Below are 20,421 nucleotides of genomic sequence, written 5' to 3'. Positions count from 1 at the left end.
GAAAAGATATGTCTGGTTTATCACCCCTCATTTATAGTGCATATTCTATTTGTAAATTCCACAAACTACATTTTCTCCTGTTACCGTCCCTCTTTCTTCTCCTGTTCTCTCTCTTTTGCCCCCGCACATGCACACAAAACAGCAAAAAAAGAAAGAAAAAGAAAACAAAAAGACTGCTGCAGTGAGAATCAAATACAGCAGTAAACACTGGCAGTCACAGTGGGCAATAAAATGCCGACCACAGCCAGTACACAAACAAAGAGACTGCTCTTCTGTCAAGCAATGGCTATGGAGCAGCTGGAGGAAGATCACATGGTATAAAAAAAAAAACAACAAAACAAAACAAAAAAAAGCCAGGAGACAATCATGCTGTTACAACCTATCACAAAACCATATTCTGTTCAACCTTCTCTCGCTCTCACACACAAATTGCTCACCACTTCAGGAAGAATGAGCATAAAGTAGAGGAAATATAGGAAATATGTTCATGAAATGAATGTGGCACAGCTTCAGCAGCATGATTGTGGCTGTTGCCACTGTAATTGCATGTGGTTTTCTATATTCTAAATATAAAAATGAACAAAGTATCTGCAACCATCGTCCCATTTCCTCCTCTGTTCCTACACTATTAAACCTCAAACATTCCAGCATAGTTTTCAGGACATCGGAAAGAAAGTCACGAGCAGACCCTGAGTTGTCATTATACAAAATATTAGAGCCAAGAAAGTAATATGCCTAATTTGTGGCAAAATGGAGTTTTGAAATCTAGGTGTTCCTACTGGAAATATCTCCCAAAGAATTTGTCAAGTACAAAAGACATTAAAAAGAAAAATTGGCAGAGAAATTGCATTAGAACTGCTTCAGTCCTCGAAACATAAGCCTTTTATTAAATATTCCCTCATTTGATGTTGATTGTGTTGGAGAGTGCCCACAGGTCCAAAATATTCCAAAGGCGTTAATTGGGTGATTGTTAAGGCTGTAGCATGTTAATATATATTTATCCACACCGTGACGCCTCCACAGGTTTTTCCCTCCATTTGTCTGTATCTGTCTGTGGTCCTAATGTCTCAGTACTTTTCTCTAATCAATCTTTATCTGCACGACTAGTTCACTGTAATACTGTCTGTAGCTGAAACTGTGCCTTCTATCAGCCTGAAATATGCGTCTACGTGATGCGAGCTGAAAAAGATTATGATGGATGTGATTCTATATCGGGCAGCAGATGAGGGAATACCTCAGGGAAAATGGGGAGCTCGTATCCAAGGAACATATTGGAAAGACTCTCTGAATTAACAGTGTGGAAATCACCAGAGGGACTAAACACAGGACTGAAGTCTGGGTTGGAATCGAATTCTAAGGATGGCAAGTGTACAGTATACAAACTAATGGTGGCATAAAATGTTCCTTTGTGCGGCCGTTGTTTTGAACAGGACTTAAAAAACAGCTGATGATGTATTCATGCCACATTTTCCTATAAATACATTACACCAGTCTGACTTCTACTGGACAATATTTGCCATTACAACCATATGCTACTGAGTTCATCGCATACACACAAGTAATATCCAGTAATCCTTTGGGGTTTTTTTGCCATTCTGTAAAATCAATTAGAAAATATGTTTTGTTTTTTTTTAAAGTGATAAAGTGGATCTTATTAAGCAATTGCACTGTACAAAAAAGTAATGTATACAGTCTTTTCTAGCATAATTGAAACTATATCCAAGAACAGGTACCCGCTGTGTTCTCATAGTCTTTATTTCATCTATTTACAAAGAATACAAAACTTTCTTCCATTACTTCATATGAACAGACAGACATAACAAGCAGGGCTTCATTTGTGATGCTGTTTTGTCCAGTTGGAAGCTTCTTTGCGCCCTTGTTTCAGCCCCTACGAAAACACAATAACCCCCAAAATATTACTCATTTTATGAATCCATGACTTTTACATATTCCTAAAAATCTGAAAGGAAAAATAAAGCAACTTAACCAAAAAGGCAAAGGAAAAGCATCAACATTACCATAAACAATTGACTACTATTTACAGCATAACAAAAGGTGAGGTATGTACAAGCTCCAAATCCATGTTATAACCTCCCAAGAAGCCAGCAGGGCTCTGTGCACGTACCAGATAGTATCCTGTGTGATATCCACTCATATACCAGGAGATGAGCATGCTGCCCAAGGCTTCATCATCCACCATGTCAGGGCTCATTGGTGGAGGTGGAGGAACCATCTAAGGTGGAGGCATCAACAGCAGAGCGAATGTTCAGGATGCAGTTGTTGGTGTTTAACGTTGCCATTTGTTAGACCCTAACATGTTATATCCTAAACTGTATCTACCTGCTGTAGAGTAAACACACTCCTTTAGCTTTGCTAAGGGTAAAAATTGATCCCAACTCACCGGTGGACCAAAAGGCATCATGGGAGGCCATGGAGGAGGTACAGGCCCATGACTACCAGATCGCTTGCTGCTCCCCTGGTGCAAGACAAAAGACACAAAGATGGAAATCAACAGCTTGTAACATCATTACCACATAAAGTACCCAAGATAACGAGAGAGGCTTGAAACTATTTTCATTAGGGAAACTTATCTAAACTGAAGTAAGCGCAGCCTGATGCCTTCCAATTCTTTTACTCAAAATAACTTCTTCTCAACATGGACATAAATATCATGGAAATATTAGGCTTTTATTGATATCTTTGAATTGCTCTGTGAGGCAAAATGATTGCACATTGTTAAGCCTGGGGAGCTGAGACCAGCCTGATAGAGGTGATGTGGTGGTGGTAGGGATTATTAAAAAACAAATCCACTCCAACTGTTAATGCAAGAGGTCTAGAAAAAAAGGGCAAGGTGCATGGCCTTTTAGCTTTGGTTAGTGTCTGCCTAAGTGGTAACTTTTCTGTGCCAAGGAAGGTTAGTTCAACAACACTAACTGGATTGATCAATACCAACGAAACATCGGACAAGACAGGAATGATTACTGTAAGCATTTCTACACCAATGCAAATTCAAAGATAATCACAAAGTGCAGGCTTGTCATGAAACAGAAGCTGCTTAAACAACATTGTCACAGTCCAAAGTTAGTGAGGTTTTGGACCAAGTGGCTGGTGTCCAAAATCAAAACTTTCGAGCTCAAATAAAGTTTGTTGCTTCCCACATGAGAATTAAAAAAAAAAAAAAAAAAAGCTGAGACACTTAAACCTCATCATGATTGTTACGCATGGTGGTGGCAGCATCATACTGAGAGGCTAATCTACTGCCAGTTAAATTAATATAAGCACGGGTGCACATAGGTGGTCCGCAGGTGCGCATTTGCTGTCAAAATAACAGACACGCACAAGATAAGAAGTTGCAACACGTTTGCGTACATAGGATTTTCTGGAGGAGGACAGACATTTGTTTAGAACTCTTAAAGATGTCGAAGAAGCTCCTTTAAGCAATTACTTTGGTGTTCCTCCACCTCCAAAGAAATGTCAGAAGGAGTCCGAACCGCAAAAGCAGCGCATATTCCCGGAAAAGTGGTGAGGAGGTGAGCTGGCTTCAAACAAACGATGAATGCACAGAGATGTGGTGCAGAATATGCTGTGAAAATCCCACTCTAGCGGACAAAAACAGTGCCTTTTTATATGTATGCAAACGCGCGTTGCAACTTCTTATCTGGTGCGCGTTTTTTTATTTTGACAGTGAATGCGCACCTGCGGACCACTTATGTGCACCTCTGAATATAAGTTAATGAATGAGAAGGACTTTCCAGAATTCTTCATCATAAGCTCAAAACATCAGATAGATGTTTGAAACCTGGAAACAGTTGTGTCGTTTTGCAGGACGATGATCAAACACTCATTAAAGTTGGATAAAACACAAAGCTCAGTGTAAAAATAAGGCATTTGAAATAAAATTCAATAGCTGAATACAACCATATAAAAAAGTGAAATATGCTTAGTAAGAGCTGTGCCAGAAGACCATAAATTTAAGATTTTAACTTTTGTCAAGAAAAGAGGTAAAATATGTATATCATGGTGCAAACAAACAAACAAAAAAGAACATTTAAGCAAATTTGTTGATGATTTGTATTTATAACTCTGATGCTTTTTGATTTGGTGTTACTTGGCCTCCAGTAACGCGGTGAGGAACCTTGGAGTCATTTTTGACCAGGACATGTCCTTCAACGCACATATTAAACAAATATGTAAGACTGCTTTCTTCCATTTGCGCAACATCTCTAAAATTAGAAATATCCTGTCTCAGAGTGACGCGGAAAAACTAGTTCATGCATTTATTACTTCCAGGCTGGACTACTGTAATTCATTATTATCAGGATGTCCAAAAAACTCACTGAAAAGCCTTCAGCTAATCCAAAATGCTGCAGCAAGAGTCCTGACAGGGACTAGAAAGAGAGAGCATATTTCTCCTGTTTTGGCTTCCCTTCATTGGCTTCCTGTTAAATCCAGAATTGAATTCAAAATCCTGCTCCTCACATACAAGGTCTTAAATAATCAGGCCCCATCTTATCTTAATGACCTTGTAGTACCATATCACCCTATTAGAGCGCTCCGCTCTCGCTCTGCAGGCCTACTTGTTGTTCTTAGAGTATTTAAAAGTAGAATGGGAGGGAGAGCCTTCAGTTTTCAGGCCCCTCTTCTGTGGAACCAGCTTCCAGTTTGGATTCGGGAGACAGACACTATCTCTACTTTTAAGATTAGGCTTAAAACTTTCCTTTTTTCTAAAGCATATAGTTAGGGCTGGACCAGGTGACCCTGAATCCTCCCTTTGTTATGCTGCAATAGATGTAGGCTGCCGGGGGATTCCCATGATGCATTGAGTTTTTCCTTTCCAGTCACCTTTCTCACTCACTATGTATTAATAGACCTCTCTGCATTGAATCATATCTGTTATTAACCTCTGTCTCTCTTCCACAGCATGTCTTTATCCTGTCTTCCTTCTCTCACCCCAACCGGTCGCAGCAGATGGCCGCCCCTCCCTGAGCCTGGTTCTGCCGGAGGTTTCTTCCTGTTAAAAGGGAGTTTTTCCTTCCCACTGTCGCCAAAGTGCTTGCTCATAGGGGGTCATATGATTGTTGGGTTTTTCTCTGTATCTATGAAGCGCCTTGAGGCGACTTTTGTTGTGATTTGGCGCTATATAAATAAAATTGAATTGAATTGAATTGAATTGAAAATTGATTTCAAGTCAAAGATTAGTTAAAACTTTTTTGTTTTTAATATCCATCATTATTACAAGCATTAGTCCCCACATTTCCTGGAAAGCACTAAAAGCCACAAATTCATGTCCATAATAAGTGTATGTATGCTTTTAAACTGAACAGTCAGCATGTAGAGGCTCAAAGAAGGCTTAAGATAATGTACAATATTTTTTAAAACACACTATTTCTTTTCTACTCTTTACAGTTGGGTCCACATAAAGAAATTGGGCCTATTACAATCCAGTCCTGCAATAAATGTTCATATTCTATCTTTAGTGTTCAGATTATAAACACTTTGCTCACGTTTCCTCTTTCTGAATACAACAAACATTCAACCTCCTATCGGGAATTTAATTAATACCTGAAAATGATTTAATCACAATTTAAAAACAAAAATAAGCATGAAAGTAATTTTGTTGGCAGACTAATAATGAATCAGCTCCCTAAAGAGCCTTTCTTCTTACCTGTCTGAAAGCATGCATGGGAGGTGGTATTGGAGGAAATCCAGGAGCCCACATAGGAGGTGATTCTTTGTGGGTCTTGGACTTGTGGCCCTTATTAGGTGACTGTTTGTGCTGGTTTGGAGTAGCTGACCTGTCACTCTCCTCCGTTGAAGATTCTGCTTCATGCACCTATGGATAGCAAAGACATACTGCTTTGATCTTTCTCCCCAATTTCACACCACTGGGAACAAATACAGAGAAATCCATAAACATATCTGAATTTGTTTGGGAAGCAGTAAGAAATGATCCAGACAAAAACAGAAAGCGCTAACCCATCTATCCATCCTTAGTCCTAAGTTTTAATAGACTAAGAAAGCAATCTGTTAATCGGCAGTGATTTCCATGACTCACCATTTGATAAAATGGTAAAAAAATATTTAAGCCTGATTTGGTCACAATATTAGTTTTGCTATTTTAACATTCATGATGTGCAATGATGTGAATAATGAAGGTAAAAACTATGTGCAAATTGTGTCAGGGAACAATACTACCATTTTCTAATAACTGAATTGTTATTTGTATTGTGCTGCTGTTATGTGAATGCATTTATTTGCACTAGTTTACCTTGGTATTTGATTCCTCATCACCCTCCGAAAACTCTGACAGCAGGTCTTCAAGATTCTGCTCCTCCTCGTTGCCATAGCCTGTATAAACAACTATACAAGTGCCTCTCTTCTTGTCTATGGAGGCGATCGTGGCTGCATAGAGCTGGCCATCCTCGGACCAGTAAGCACTGCATGAATTCCCAACCTGCCACTGTGACACAACATAAACTGTAATTAAAGTGAAAGTGTAAACATGTGTAAACAACACTGTTTTTGAATGTCTCTGAATTACCAACAGGATACAGTTGTGGTCAGAAAAAAATACTCATCATGGGCATGAATGTCATGGTAACATGGTGCAGAAGAGGTGCACAAGTTTAAATTAAATTTCTATGGGATCAAAAGTATACATAAGGCAAATATACATATACTCCGAATAACGCGTTAAATGTCCCTGAGCAAGTCGCATCTCCACCAGATGGCTTTTGGTAACCATCAACAAGCTTCTGGTGTATTTCTGGTTAAATATTTGATCATTCTTCTCAGCAGAACTACTAGAGTTCATTTAAATTTGTTGGCTTCCTGCACAAACCCAGGTTTTAAGCAAAGTCCACAAATTTCAACGGGGGTGCGGTCGGGCTTTGGGAAGGTAATTCCAAAAGCTTAATGTTAGCCTGCTTTATCCATTCTAAATCCAGTTTTGATGTGTGTTTGGGATCAATGTCCTTTTGGAACACCCAGTTTTCCCAGTTTTTTTAAACTTTACTGCTCCAAACAGACCTCTTGTCATTGTGGACAAATAGCTCAACCTTTGTCTTGTTTGATCATAAAGCTTTTCTACACAAGACATTTGGCTTGTCCATGTGGGCTGCTGCAAATTTCAGGCAGGCTTGAAGATCTTTTGGTGAAGGTGCTTCTTTCTTGGTTGGCACCCTTCCACGTCACAGTGATGCAAAACTTGCTTCACTGTGTACAGTGACACTGATGTTGCAGCAGTTTCCAGTTCATGGCAGACTTGAGCCTCAGCAGTTCCTGGGTTGTTCCTGGACATCCTAACACATTTCATCTAATCTGAGAATGTGACAGATTGGGTCTTCTTTGAGACCTTGGATGAGAGGTCACGTGTCCAAGTAACTGTTACTTGCTTACAATTGTTTAAACTGATTATCTTAAAATCTGAAGTTGTTTAGGGACAGCTCCGAAACCATCCCAACTCGTATAAATGTACGAATCTCCTTCTTAGACCTTCATAGAATAGCCTGGAGTTTCCTATTGTAACAAGCACCGGTCAATCCAATAACTGCTGCCATGCAAATCCTATTTATGATGGCAGAGAAACTATTTGTTTTAGTCAATCATGATCACTAATGACAAGTTAATAGGCCTTGCCAAGTTCTAAGTCATTGTTGAACCTTCAGCACCACTTACTAAAATATTTAAGTGAACGTATGTATATATTTAAGCCTGCATTTATACTTTTCACTCTGTGTGGATTAGAGAAAATCCACCTCCCAAAAATGAGTTGTCCACCACATTCTTGATTTTAAAACCCATTTAGGATGTACAGTGGGGCAAAAAAGTATTTAGTCAGCCACCGATTGTGCAAGTTCCCCCACTTAAAATGATGACAGAGGTCAGTAATTTGCACCAGAGGTACACTTCAACTGTGAGAGACAGAATGTGAAAAAAAAAAATCCATGAATCCACATGGTAGGATTTGTAAAGAATTTATTCGTAAATCAGGGTGGAAAATAAGTATTTGGTCAATAACAAAAATACAACTCAATACTTTGTAACATAACCTTTGTTGGCAATAACAGAGGTCAAACGTTTACTATAGGTCTTTACCAGGTTTGCACACACAGTAGCTGGTATTTTGGCCCATTCCTCCATGCAGATCTTCTCAAGAGCAGTGATGTTTTGGGGCTGTCGCCGAGCAACACGGACTTTCAACTCCCGCCACAGATTTTCTATGGGGTTGAGGTCTGGAGACTGGCTAGGCCACTCCAGGACTTTCAAATGCTTCTTACGGAGCCACTCCTTTGTTGCCCGGGCGGTGTGTTTTGGATCATTGTCATGTTGGAAGACCCAGCCTCGTTTCATCTTCAAAGTTCTCACTGATGGAAGGAGGTTTTGGCTCAAAATCTCACGATACATGGCCCCATTCATTCTGTCCTTAACACGGATCAGTCGTCCTGTCCCCTTGGCAGAAAAACAGCCCCATGCTTCACAGTAGGTATGGTGTTCTTGGGATGCAACTCAGTATTCTTCTTCCTCCAAACACGACAAGTTGAGTTTATACCAAAAAGTTCTACTTTGGTTTCATCTGACCACATGACATTCTCCCAATCCTCTGCTGTATCATCCATGTGCTCTCTGGCAAACTTCAGACGGGCCTGGACATGCACTGGCTTCAGCAGCGGAACACGTCTGGCACTGCGGGATTTGATTCCCTGCCGTTGTAGTGTGTTACTGATGGTGACCTTTGTTACTTTGGTCCCAGCTCTCTGCAGGTCATTCACCAGGTCCCCCCGTGTGGTTCTGGGATCTTTGCTCACCGTTCTCATGATCATTTTGACCCCACGGGATGAGATCTTGCGTGGAGCCCCAGATCGAGGGAGATTATCAGTGGTCTTGTATGTCTTCCATTTTCTGATGATTGCTCCCACAGTTGATTTTTTCACACCAAGCTGCTTGCCTATTGTAGATTCACTCTTCCCAGTCTGGTGCAGGTCTACAATACTTTTCCTGGTGTCCTTCGAAAGCTCTTTGGTCTTGGCCATGGCGGAGTTTGGAGTCTGACTGTTTGAGGCTGTGGACAGGTGTCTTTTATACAGATGATGAGTTCAAACAGGTGCCATTCATACAGGTAACGAGTGGGGGACAGAAAAGCTTCTTACAGAAGACGTTACAGGTCTGTGAGAGCCAGAGATTTTCCTTGTTCGAGGTGACCAAATACTTATTTTCCACCCTGATTTACGAATAAATTCTTTACAAATCCTACCATGTGGATTCATGGATTTTTTTTTCACATTCTGTCTCTCACAGTTGAAGTGTACCTCTGGTGCAAATTACTGACCTCTGTCATCATTTTAAGTGGGGGAACTTGCACAATCGGTGGCTGACTAAATACTTTTTTGCCCCACTGTATGCTGTGCAATCACTCCACAAAGTAAAAAGAACAGTTCAAAGAAATCATTAAAATCCTTAAAACTATGATGACAATCATGCTTGTGATAAGTGTAGTTAAACTTCTAACCATAACTGTAGAAACTGTAAATGAAAGACACATTTCGACCACTGATTTGAAACACAGAATCTAAACTGACTTATGTTAAAATGTACTCTCCAGTTTGATACCTCTGACAACTTTGTAAATCATGTGTAAATATTTAACTCTAAACCTTTTCCCCTTCAAATGTATCTGTAGCTTTAGTTCCAGTTCCTCACCTCTTTTTCTGGTGCTGCATTGTTTCTTTTCCTACTCTGGTTCTTCTTGTTGTTCTTGCGTTTCTTTCCTGGTTGGTTTTTCTTTGAGATTTGTGGCTCATCTTCACCCTTAAGGGCAGTCTAACACGCAAATCAAGAAGAGACTTTAAAATAGCAAACAACATTTAACATTCACACATACTGCAATAATCCCAAGTTACCTTGAAAGATGCAACTGCCTTGTCATAAGCCTTTATCAGTGCGGTGTCATCCCAGATGTCTGAATCATCACTCTGGAAGAGAACAACAAATTTGGAGTCTTTACAATACAAACATGTGTTTTTAATGGGTATAAATAAATAATGGCTAAACATTACGTGATTTAAAAATAATAAATAATACCTGCAAACCAGATGACATTTACAGCCAATATTTATTTGATGTGTCAAAATAATTCACTAAATAGTAAAAGACGGTGTGCTGAAGAGCAGAAAGACTTTAAACAATTTATGATGAATAATTAATCAATTTCTTTCGTAGAAAACAGGATAAACAGCATACAAAAAGACGAACACATTAAATGTTGCTAAATTATTATTATTATTTTTAAATCTGTCTTAAATCCACAATTATAATGAAGCATCTTACAAGCAGTGCATGCAAAAACAGAGGCAGGATGCAAAGGATTTTAGGCTTATTGTACAGTACACCGTTGTCTCCTATGAACTGTTGCAACTCAACCTAAAACTACTTTGTAAAGCATTTTTGTAACGCATATCCACAATGGTATATTCCAATAAAGCCACGTTTTGTTTATTGAAGCACATCTGGTATATTGTGTATTTCCGGCTTGACTTCTTTTTTTACTTTTCTCATATCTTAACTTAGCCTAACTCAACGTTGGTTTAGCTTTTAGCTATATAGCTCACCGCCTCAAACAACTGTACAGACAGCATAGAAGCGTCATATAAGTCATGTTCCTCCGCGTAATACTGCATTATTACTCGCCTGTCCAGTTCCGCGCGTAAAAAGCACTTCCTTGCATCCGTTCGCCATGTGAACAATTGCTGTATCCAGTGCTAGCCGCTAACTCCTAAACATCTAACTAGCAGCGTGCGTCGGAAATTGTGACGTACAGCATTGCGACGTCTATATCTTGCGACGCAGTGGTTGGCTTGGTAACGGCAATTGACGACTTTCCCCCCTTAAGAATCTGTAAACAAAGCATTTGTTGTGTTCTGTTATAGAAAAACCAGAAAGCCTCGGAGACTATAACCTTTTCTGTGCGATGATTGAGTCGTCTTTAACTTCTTTAGGTGCGAAAGTTGTCCTCGTTGCATCCAGCGATGAAAATCACCCACCAGAAAACATTATCGACGGGTGAGTGCTAGTTTTTAAGCTGTGATTATCTCAGCAATTTTATCTTTGTCAATTTTCATATATTCATTTAAACAAAAGGAAACAAATTATGTGATTTTGCTACAAGCTGCTACTTAACGGCGCCTGAAGATGCAACTTAAAATTGCTTCTTTGCTAAGCTGTCTGTTGTGTTGACATAACACTGGTTCGTCCCTTCAAATTCAAAGTAAACTTTATTGTCATCTCTGCTAAATACAGTTCAGTATATAGAGACGAGACGACGAGGCTCTAGTTCCATACAGTGCAAAAGAACAACAAGAAATATATAAAGAGTAAGAATAAAAAGAATAAATATATATACACTTTGAGACTGAGGTAAGGGGAGTAAATATACACTTTGAGGTAAAAGGGTTAATAACAGTCTAAAATTTACAATTTAGATTTAAGGTGACTTTGAAGTGGTTTAAAATGACCATGATTCCTGAGAGTAGGATTCTCCATAGAGCAGCATCTGTATTTACAAAGGCAGTGGTATGTGGAGTCCGGTAGAGTCAGTTAGTGGTTTGTGTGGGTGTATTGGGTGGGGGGAGCTGGTAGTGAGTTCAGGAGTCTGATAGCTTGTGGGAAAAAGCTGTCTCTCAGTCTGGAGGATCGGGCCCCAATGCTGCGAAGCGTCTGCCGGATGGGAGGAGGGAAAAGAGTCCATGTGAGGGGTGTGACGGGTCACGCACGATGCAGGAGGTCTTACTGATGCAGCGTTTGTGAAAAATGTCCTGTAGCAGAGGGAGAGATGTTTCAATGATCTTTGCAGCTGCGTTGACGATCCGATGTAGCTGGCTGAGGTCACCGACTTTGCAGTTTCCAAACCACACGGGGATGCAGCTGGTCAGAACACTCTCTATTATGCCCCTGTAGAACATGGTGAGGGTGGGAGGAGGGAGGTTGGCCTGCTTCAGGCGTCTCAGGAAGTGGAGGCGCTGCTGGGCCTTTTGGTGATGGAGGTGGTGTTGGCGGTCCAGGTGAGGTTGTCTGAGATGTGAACTCCCAGGAAATTGGTGCTGTTAACAGACTCGACTGTGGAACCGTGGATGCTGAGTGGTGTGTGAGTAGAGCGAGTCTTCCTGAAGTCGACGATCATATCCTTGGTTTTGTCCATATTTAGTGACAGGTTGTTTTCACTGCACCAGAACGCCAGCTACTGAACCGCATCTCTGTACTCTGACTCGTCGTTGCTGCTGATGGGTCCAACCACGGTTGTGTCGTCAGCGAACTTGATGATGTGGTTAGAGCTGTGTAGGGCGGTGCAGTCGTGTGTCAGGAGGGTGAACAACAGAGGGCTGAGAACATAGCCCTGAGGAGCTCCTGTGCTCAGCCTGATTGTGCTGGAGATGTTGTCGCCGATTCGGATGGACTGAGGCCTCTCTGACAGGAAATCTAGTATCCAGTTGCTGAGAGAGGTGCTCAGTCCCAACTTGCTGAGTTTGTCGAACAGTTTTTGGGGGATAATGCTGAATTATCTGAGTCTATGAACAGCATTCTGACATAGTTGTCTTTCTTGCCCAGGTGGGAGAGGTGAAGTGCAGTGGAAATGGCATCCTTGGTCGACCTGTTTGGCCAGTATGCAAACTGCAGCGGGTCCAGTGAGCAGGGGAGGTTGCTCTTCACATGCACCACGACAAGTTTCTCGAAGCACTTCAAAATGATGGGGCCAGGGCGATGGGACAGTAGTCATTCAGGCAGATTACAGAGGATTTCTTTGGCACCGGGATGATGGTGGTGGACTTGAAGCACGCTGGGATGATCATCTGACTCAGTGATGAGTAGAAGATGTCTGTGAAGACATCGGCCAGCTGATCAGCGCAGCCTCTCAGCACGCGACCTGGGATGTTGTCTGGTCCAGCAGCTTTCCGTGGGTTGACCTTGGTGAGAGATCTCCTCACATCGGCTGCAGGCAGAGAGATGTTCTGGTCGGTGGTGGGGGGCGTGGCTTTCTTTGCTTGTGTGTTGTTCAGGGCATCAAACCGTGCGTAGAACTTGTTCAGCTCCTTAGGAAGTGTGGCATCTCCATCACAGGTGCCTGTTGCAGGCTTGCACTGTGTGACGGCCTGAATGCCCTGCCATAAACTGTGAAAGTCCTTTGTGTTGTGGAAGTGGCTCTGGATCTTATGTGCATGTGCATGCTTTGCTTGTTGGATGGCGCGAGAGAAATTTGGGTGTCTTGAATTAGGGGCTTTATTTTTTGCTTGAATGAGTCACATGATTGTGCAAATGACTGGAAAAGCGGTAGGACTATTGCTTTAGCTAACATTTTTAATATTTCAAGAAAGTCTGGCTACATGGCAGCAAAATATGAAGGTTTTTTTGTGCAATATTGTATATCTACACAACAAAAGTTGATATCAAAATGTGATCTAAAAAGGTTTCATCAATGGTAAAATGTCATGATTTTCTGTCTTTCTTATCACTCAGAAACACTAAAACGTTTTGGATGTCCACTGGGATGTTTCCTCAAGAGTTCATCATTCACTTCCCTGAACCTACAAACATTGGCACTGTGACAGTGGACAGCTACAATGGTATGGAGGCTGTGTGCACCTTAGGTCAAACATACATGTCCAGTTCTAAAAACGTTGGGTCCATGTGTAAAATTTGATGAACTGAATATAATAATTTGCAAATCTTATAAACCCATATTTTATTCACAATAGAACATAGAAAATTAAAGAATTTTAAGAAAAAATAATGGTTCATTTTTAATTCAGTCGTATCAGTACGTCCCAAAAAAATGTCAGGGCTGTGACTACACTGCGTAGTATCCCCTCTTCTTTTAAGAACAGTCTGTAAATGTCTGGAAACTGAGTGACCAGTTGCTGGACTTTTCTTGTCTGACATTCTAGCTGTTCAGTAGTCATGGGTCTTTGTTGTTTTTTTTGGGTTTTTTTAGTTCATGATGAGCCAAGTGTTTTGAACTATTGAAAAGTTAGGACTGCAGGAAGGCCAGTTCAGCACCTAGACTTGTCTATTATAAAGTCAAGCTGTCGTAATAAGTGCAGTATACAGTTTAACATTGTCTTGTTGAAACATGCACGGTCTTCCCTGAAAAAGACGTCATCTAGACAAGAGCATGTGTTGCTCTAAAACCTCTATATACTTTTGATCACTGATGTTGCCTTTCTAGATGTACAAGATGTGAGTTAAATAGGCGCTACCATACCATCAGAGAGGTTTTGAACTGAGTGCTGATAACAAAGCAGTTGATCCCTGTCCTCTAGTCTTGGGACTATGCAGTCTTTATGTCTTCCAAAAAAATTTTCCAAATACTTTTCCACCTTATCTCAGTCAATTTTAAATGAGCCTTGGCCCAGAGAAGGCGGCGGCATTTCTGGATTGTGTTCATGTATGGCATTTTCTTTGCGTGATAGAGCTTTAACCTAAGTTGAATGGATGGTACAGTGAATTGTGGTAACAGACAGTGATTTCTGGAGAGGTTCCTAAACTCATGCAGTGATTTCCATGGCATAATCATGCCTGTTTTTCAGTGCTGCCCGAGGGCCTAAAGATCAAGGGTATCCATGTATTTTTAGCCTGTATTTATTTGTCCCTTGCACACAGAGATTTCTTCAGATTTCCTGAATCTTTTAAACAGAGATATTCTTTTTATACCCAGTCATGTTACTGACCTGTTGCCAGTTAACCTGACTGGCTGCAAAATGTTCCCCTAGCTGTCTCTTTTTAGTATCACTTACTTTTCCAAGCTTTTGTTGGCTCCGTCCCCACTTTTTTTGAAATATATTTTTGCCATCAAATTCAAAATGACCTTATTTTTTTCTCAGTTTAAATATCTGTGTCCTTTTGTAAAAAAATGAGGGTTTATGAGATTTGCAAATCAGTGTATGCATCTTTTATTTACATTTTACACAGCATTCCACAATCCCAGCTTTGTTTAAAATTGGGATTATATTTTGTGTGGATTGTATGCAGCCCTCTGAAGTAAACAGGCATTAAAATGATTTTATGTAGCACGGCTTGAAAACACTTTTTGTAGCCACGTAGTATTGCAGATTAGCTGCTCTTCAAGGGAATTATGAGCACCTTTCCCAAAGGTTTAGGTTATGCTTTTTAAAGTAATGTGTGGGATAACAAATTCTTAGTGGTGTTATTGTAGAAATTGACCTTTTCTTTTCAGCCAACTACAGGATATTTCCATTTATAATTTGCCGATATACGCATGAATCCATTCTTGTCATTGTTGTTTCCGCTCCTTCGGAGCCCCCAAAGTTTTAATCAGTACTTCACACTCAGGTGATGTGTTTTATCTCTCCACTGCTAATATTCAATACCAGGCAGCGGTATTGGTTGGGGGTTAGGGTTCTTTCTGATGACTCTTCCATGCAGACATAATCACCCCTTCATGAAACCTTCCAGCAGCTCATTTGCAGTCATGATGTTTCTGCAGTTTATTTGAAAAATTTCTTGGGCTTCCTGAGCTTTACGTGGCCTCAACAAGCCCCCCTTAAGTTCCTGTCACGATATGTCAATAAAACTGTAATTAAGTGGCTCAGAAAAAGGAAACTGATTAATCTGTCAAACACTGGACAGTAAATGACTGGGGGGTCATTTAAAGGAAGAGAAACGTCTCAAGGATGAGGTGTAACATTGTTCCATATTTAAAATGCTTATTGTTAAATATTGTTTTCTAGACATATCTATTTTCTTTAAAGTTTGTATCTATATCTCGTGTTGTTTCATGGTTTCTTTCCAATTTTTAATATCTTCTGCTGATTTCTTTCTAATTGTTTTGCAGTGAAGCACCTGAAAATAGAAAAAAACACCTCACAAAATGCTTCTCAGTTTGAGCCTGTTGCAGAGAAAGGTAATAAGGACATCCAGTCAAAGCACCATTCACAGTGTTTTTAACTGGTATTAACAAACTCTTTGCCTTGCAGAGTTTGAAAGTACAGAGGGACATCTTCAGTCAAATGCTATAACAGTAGGTTCAAATGGAAATGTAAAGTAAATGTAGAATGAATAAGTTTAATGAGAATTAATAAAGCCATGACTTGTCTTTATTTTTCTCTTTCAGCTAAATGGATGCAGTGCCACCCACCTTCGTTTCATCATCACCGCGGGATATGATCACTTTGTCTCAGTTCACAGAGTCAGTGTAAAAAATTAACACACATAATTAAAATTATTGTGTGTATAACATTTACGAGGTGTGATCATAAAGTTATGCGGCGAACCCATAAAAATCAAAAACCATACTTTATTTAAATTTGGCCTGACTTGAATTTAATTTTGGTTACACATTTGGTTTAGCCTAGAATGTACTCAGTTGGGAACCTGGATAGCTGGAGACCCAAGAGCTGAGTAGTTATTCCTGTTATACTTCTTTAACAAGTCTGTGTGGTCACAAGAATAAAAAAAACAAGGCAGACATTAAAACATCCAGACAGACCCTCTAACCATCTGATGACAAAATTTACGTCACTCGGACCCTAGCGGACTCGTGGATACAGAATGTATAAAGCAGAATTTATTTTTCAGCAGAGGTAGTGCGTTTGCAGTCTGGTGATGGCGAGCTCTGTTGTCAAGTATGTAGTACAGGCAGTCTGTAAGCCCCTCTTGCTTGTGTTGTTGTTGGTCAGTCAGCCAGCTGCGGAAAAGAGCAAAGTTCTAAAAACAGTGAAAAGTGTCCGCTGCACCGATTGTCTGTAGTTTTTGATCTTTGAAGTTTATTTCATGGTTTCTCCTGTTCCTGTTGAACTCCACCTTACCTATTCTAGCCCACCTCTGGTTATAGAACTCCACATTGACTGCTTGAGTGCTGGCTCAGATCCAGAAGTGCACAAAAAGATGACCTTGAAGTCATGGATACTGAAATTTGAAGTGAAATCAGGCATACTTTTTATTTTCATGGGAGTTGTGTAACGTTGTGAGCTCATCACATGTATAAAAATAATACACCCATTTTTTTTTCATAAGCATATACAGTCAGGTCCATAAATATTTGGACAGAGATGACTTTATTCTGATTGTGATTGTGTACATTACCACAATGAATTTTAAATGAAAATACTCAGATGCAGTTGAAGTGCAGACTTTCAGCTTTAATTCATTGCTTAAAAATGTGAGCAGGGGCTCAAAAGTCGTTGGTCAAATTAAATAACTGAAAATAAAAGGTTCATTTCTAATACTTTGCTGACAATGACAGCTTGAAGTCTTAAACTCATGGACATCAGCAGATGCTGGGTTTCCTCCTTTTTAATACTGTGCCAGTCCTTTACTGCAGCAGCTTTCAGTTGCTGTTTGTTTGTGGGCCATTATCCACATCTCCATGTGGATAATGTGGATACCCTCAAATGAAGGTGGAGAGTCTCCACATTATATCCGTGTCCATTACAGAACTATAACTGGAATATGTTTCTGTAAACGGGTAAAAAAACCACACTTGTATCAGTGGCCAAATATATATGGACCTAACTGCATGACTTTGTGGTATTTCATTTTTAATTAAACAATAATAAAAACAAAACCATACACACACGCATTATTTGACATAGCTGGGGAACTATGAATCTTCCTGGGATACGTTTGATAGAGAAAACATTTGAATGCATTTTTAAGCCTGCCTTATGATTAGGACATTTGTGTCAATTCATTTTCACAGTTTTTGCTTATTTAATGTTATGGATTCACTAATGGGCCTTATTTTAAATTCTCCATTCGACTGTTCCTGCCTATTTCACAAGCTGATAATAGGCAAAGCCTTGGAATAAAAGAGCCGGATGGTGATGAATGGTAGAATTACTTACAAAGGAAGTTTCTCTCTCTGTGTGAGAGATAGAATTAATTAAGTAATTTTGAGCAGCAGGGGCTTAAATTGGAATCCATACAGCCCGCCCACCACCCACCCCCATCCTCACGAACAGAATTTGACATTGCCACAGACATTTATAACCATGGGCAACCTTGCTGGGGGGTTGGGGGACCAGATGGTTTCCCAGCCAACGAGTGAGTGTCTAAAGACTCCAGGCCTGTTCACACAAAATATTCAAGCCACCTCTTCTACTTACTGTATATATCCTTTACACACACACAGTAACGCTTCCTCATAAACACTCATAAACCTATCTACCTCAGCTGCCATTTTAACATGTCGGTAGCGAAGGCTTCAGCAGTATGTGAGGACCCTTTGGGACTCCCTCCCCAATTACTTTTCTGACTGCACGAGGCTTGGGGATTTGCAGAGCCTGTGTTTGTTATAGCTTGGTCTGCATGCAGGCCCCTGAATAAACCAATAAAAATATGAAATAGTTGCCTGAATAACTGGCCTCCTGATAGTTTAGAGCAACTAATTGCTTAGGGGTATAGTTCGGATGGAGCACATTTGAGTATGTGAGTGTGTAATGAGTAATGAGGCCAAGGCAGAAACTGATACGGTGTTATTGACTCTTCTATTATTTACCAGTATGGAATATTTATTATATTTTTGAAAGTCAGGTTTGGACCGTGAAATGCAGTGCTTCAGAGTCATAGGAGTACATTTTTCCCTCCTCGGTAGTTCAGGTGTGAATTTTAATTCACATGTTTGCTTTAAAAATGTAACCAAAGAGCCTCGCTTTGCATGTTGAACAGGTCTGAAAAAGCTCCTCTGTGTTATTAATGAATTCAGGCCCTTTTGTGCTTGACTATCAGCCGATCAGAAGAAACACAGCAGGATATGAGTGCATTATTATCATGTCACTGCAGGGTAGGGCTAAATTATCACCCAGTCTACTGATGGCTGTCTAACTGCTGTTCAGTCATACTCAGACATCTGCTAGACCAGAACTCTGTATGTTCAGCTGAGTCTATAAAAAGAGATCGGATCCTCCCTGAAAACCCCTGTTCAGTAGATGATACAGCTGACAGAGGTCGATATTTGTAAAATTATTAAAAGCCCACAATAAATATGTATGCATGCAATATATTTTTCAGTTAATTATCAGTTAAAACACATTAAAATGGCTACGTTTCAAAATCACAGGAAAAACATTGCATTTTTTTATTGCAATTGTGTAAATATAGTTGATGTTTTGTATGTGGTTATTTTGAGGAAGAAATCCGCCACCCACCCCAGCTCTGTTATTTTCTTTCACCAGCGACTCTGAGTTTCTTGTTATCTCTTCAGTGTGGTCCTCCATTCACGTTGGTGACGAAGCCACGCGCACTGACAATGGGCCTTAATTTGATTTCAGTTCTGATTTGGTCTCATCAGCTCATTTATGACAGAAGCTGAGACACAACGAGCTGTTGTGAAAGGAAGGAAGTGGTATCAAAAGGCCGAAATTAGCTGATTAGATGGGAGAGGGAAACAATCTTCCTATTATTTAAGTCCAACAGGAATGGAGAATGATAGTGAAGAACTGACACTCATATTTATTTACGAGTTTAATTCTAGCAATTGCTCATCAAATCCACCCTTATGCAATTCAGTTGAGAAACATATTAAAAGATAGTTGTAGTAATGATTAAAAACAGGCATAATGGGAATTGGTGCTGCTTCTTTGGGAGATGGAGAAAGCTCTTTAATCTGTTTTCTGGCAAAATTAGTCTCACTAAACCGGTTTCCAAAGAAGCAGCCAGTGTGTGTATAACAAAGAAAGAAAGAAAAAATCCAGCTCACATCTGATGTAATGTGCTGTCGTGATGCAAACCAGAATGCAGTATTGGGCCTCTCTGCAACTCCTACTGACCTTGCAGTGGCTGTCCCTTACCCCTACACCAGCCTGGGGGTGTGAAAAAGCTTTTGTACACTATGCTGATCCACCTGTCTCCATGCTGTCAGGCTGAGAAAAAGAAGAGCTGTCAGATACAGGGCTAGCCACTGAAAGCACCTAGCGAGCATAGTACTCCTCAGACATCTCAACCATGCTTATTGAGTGGCTCCTCAGTGCCTTTGCTACGTAGCAGGGCTTCATAAATTACTGTCAAAAACCAGAATCATATTTAAAGCATGGATTTTCAGCCTAAACTATAGATGTGTTACATAATAAATATTGGGGCAGTGGGACTTCTGCTTCATATTTAAAGCGTTAATTTAACCCTTTAAACCCAAGAAAACCCACAGGTTTTTGTGACCTTATGAGACTTCTACATTATTAATGTATCAGATTAAAAGTTCCAGAGATGGTGGATCAATGCTTGTAAGCGCGGGAACAGGAAGAAAACCTCTATTTACTGGCCATGATCTTCAGACATGAATATGGACACAATTCTGTAATAGAAAATTACTACAAGGACAAAGAGCAATTCCAGAAACCATCATCAGTGAGCACAATTGTGGCTTCATCCAGAAATCCAGTTTAAACTCTTCCATGGTGCCAGCCAGACAACATCTGT

General features: G+C 40.2%; 2 protein-coding genes and 1 long non-coding RNA gene across 4 annotated transcripts in view; 1 reads left to right on the top strand and 2 right to left on the bottom strand.

Moving 5' to 3' along the window:
- Positions 1 to 1,737: 1,737 nt before the first annotated feature.
- Positions 1,738 to 10,843, bottom strand: smn1 (survival of motor neuron 1, telomeric). Its single transcript, XM_026187319.2, has 8 exons — positions 10,687 to 10,843; positions 9,900 to 9,971; positions 9,700 to 9,819; positions 6,269 to 6,460; positions 5,666 to 5,833; positions 2,402 to 2,476; positions 2,126 to 2,233; positions 1,738 to 1,888 (listed from the first exon to the last, which is right to left on the bottom strand). Exons 1-8 carry the CDS (start codon positions 10,732 to 10,734, stop codon positions 1,832 to 1,834), a joined length of 840 nt encoding a protein of 279 aa, XP_026043104.2. The 5' UTR covers positions 10,735 to 10,843; the 3' UTR covers positions 1,738 to 1,831.
- The window catches only part of hspb11 (heat shock protein, alpha-crystallin-related, b11), an 18,456-nt gene continuing 8,833 nt past the window's right edge, over positions 10,799 to 20,421 (top strand). Inside the window, exons 1-5 of one of the 2 annotated variants that reach the window (XM_026187324.2) lie at positions 10,799 to 11,058; positions 13,507 to 13,613; positions 15,842 to 15,910; positions 15,984 to 16,027; positions 16,121 to 16,312. In XM_026187324.2, the coding sequence (XP_026043109.1) occupies positions 10,967 to 11,058; positions 13,507 to 13,613; positions 15,842 to 15,910; positions 15,984 to 16,027; positions 16,121 to 16,213 (405 nt within the window). In that variant the 5' untranslated portion in view covers positions 10,799 to 10,966 and the 3' untranslated portion in view covers positions 16,214 to 16,312. Of the gene's footprint in view, positions 11,059 to 13,506; positions 13,614 to 15,841; positions 15,911 to 15,983; positions 16,028 to 16,120; positions 16,313 to 20,421 lie in introns of those variants that run through there. The other variant, XM_026187325.2, reaches the window with a different exon arrangement.
- LOC145432322 (uncharacterized) lies at positions 16,552 to 19,813 on the bottom strand. Its single transcript, XR_013912611.1, has 3 exons — positions 19,706 to 19,813; positions 16,815 to 16,914; positions 16,552 to 16,693 (listed from the first exon to the last, which is right to left on the bottom strand). It is a non-coding gene; the product is annotated as an uncharacterized LOC145432322 (long non-coding RNA).

The sequence above is a fragment of the Astatotilapia calliptera genome, chromosome 12, assembly GCF_964374335.1.
Source record: "Astatotilapia calliptera chromosome 12, fAstCal68.1, whole genome shotgun sequence".
Taxonomy (NCBI): domain Eukaryota; kingdom Metazoa; phylum Chordata; class Actinopteri; order Cichliformes; family Cichlidae; genus Astatotilapia; species Astatotilapia calliptera.
Note: the sequence above shows the minus strand (reverse complement) of the source record. Positions and strands in the feature narration are given on the sequence as shown.

Coding starts and splice junctions, on each gene's coding strand:
- smn1 (XM_026187319.2), bottom strand. CDS start 10,734: ATGGCGAACGGATGCAAGGAAGTGCTTTTTACGCGCGGAACTGGACAG. Junction 9,820..9,899: donor AGGCAGTTGCATCTTTCAAG/GTAACTTGGGAT, acceptor TTTGCGTGTTAG/ACTGCCCTTAAGGGTGAAGA. Junction 2,477..5,665: donor CCATGCATGCTTTCAGACAG/GTAAGAAGAAAG, acceptor GTCTTGCACCAG/GGGAGCAGCAAGCGATCTGG.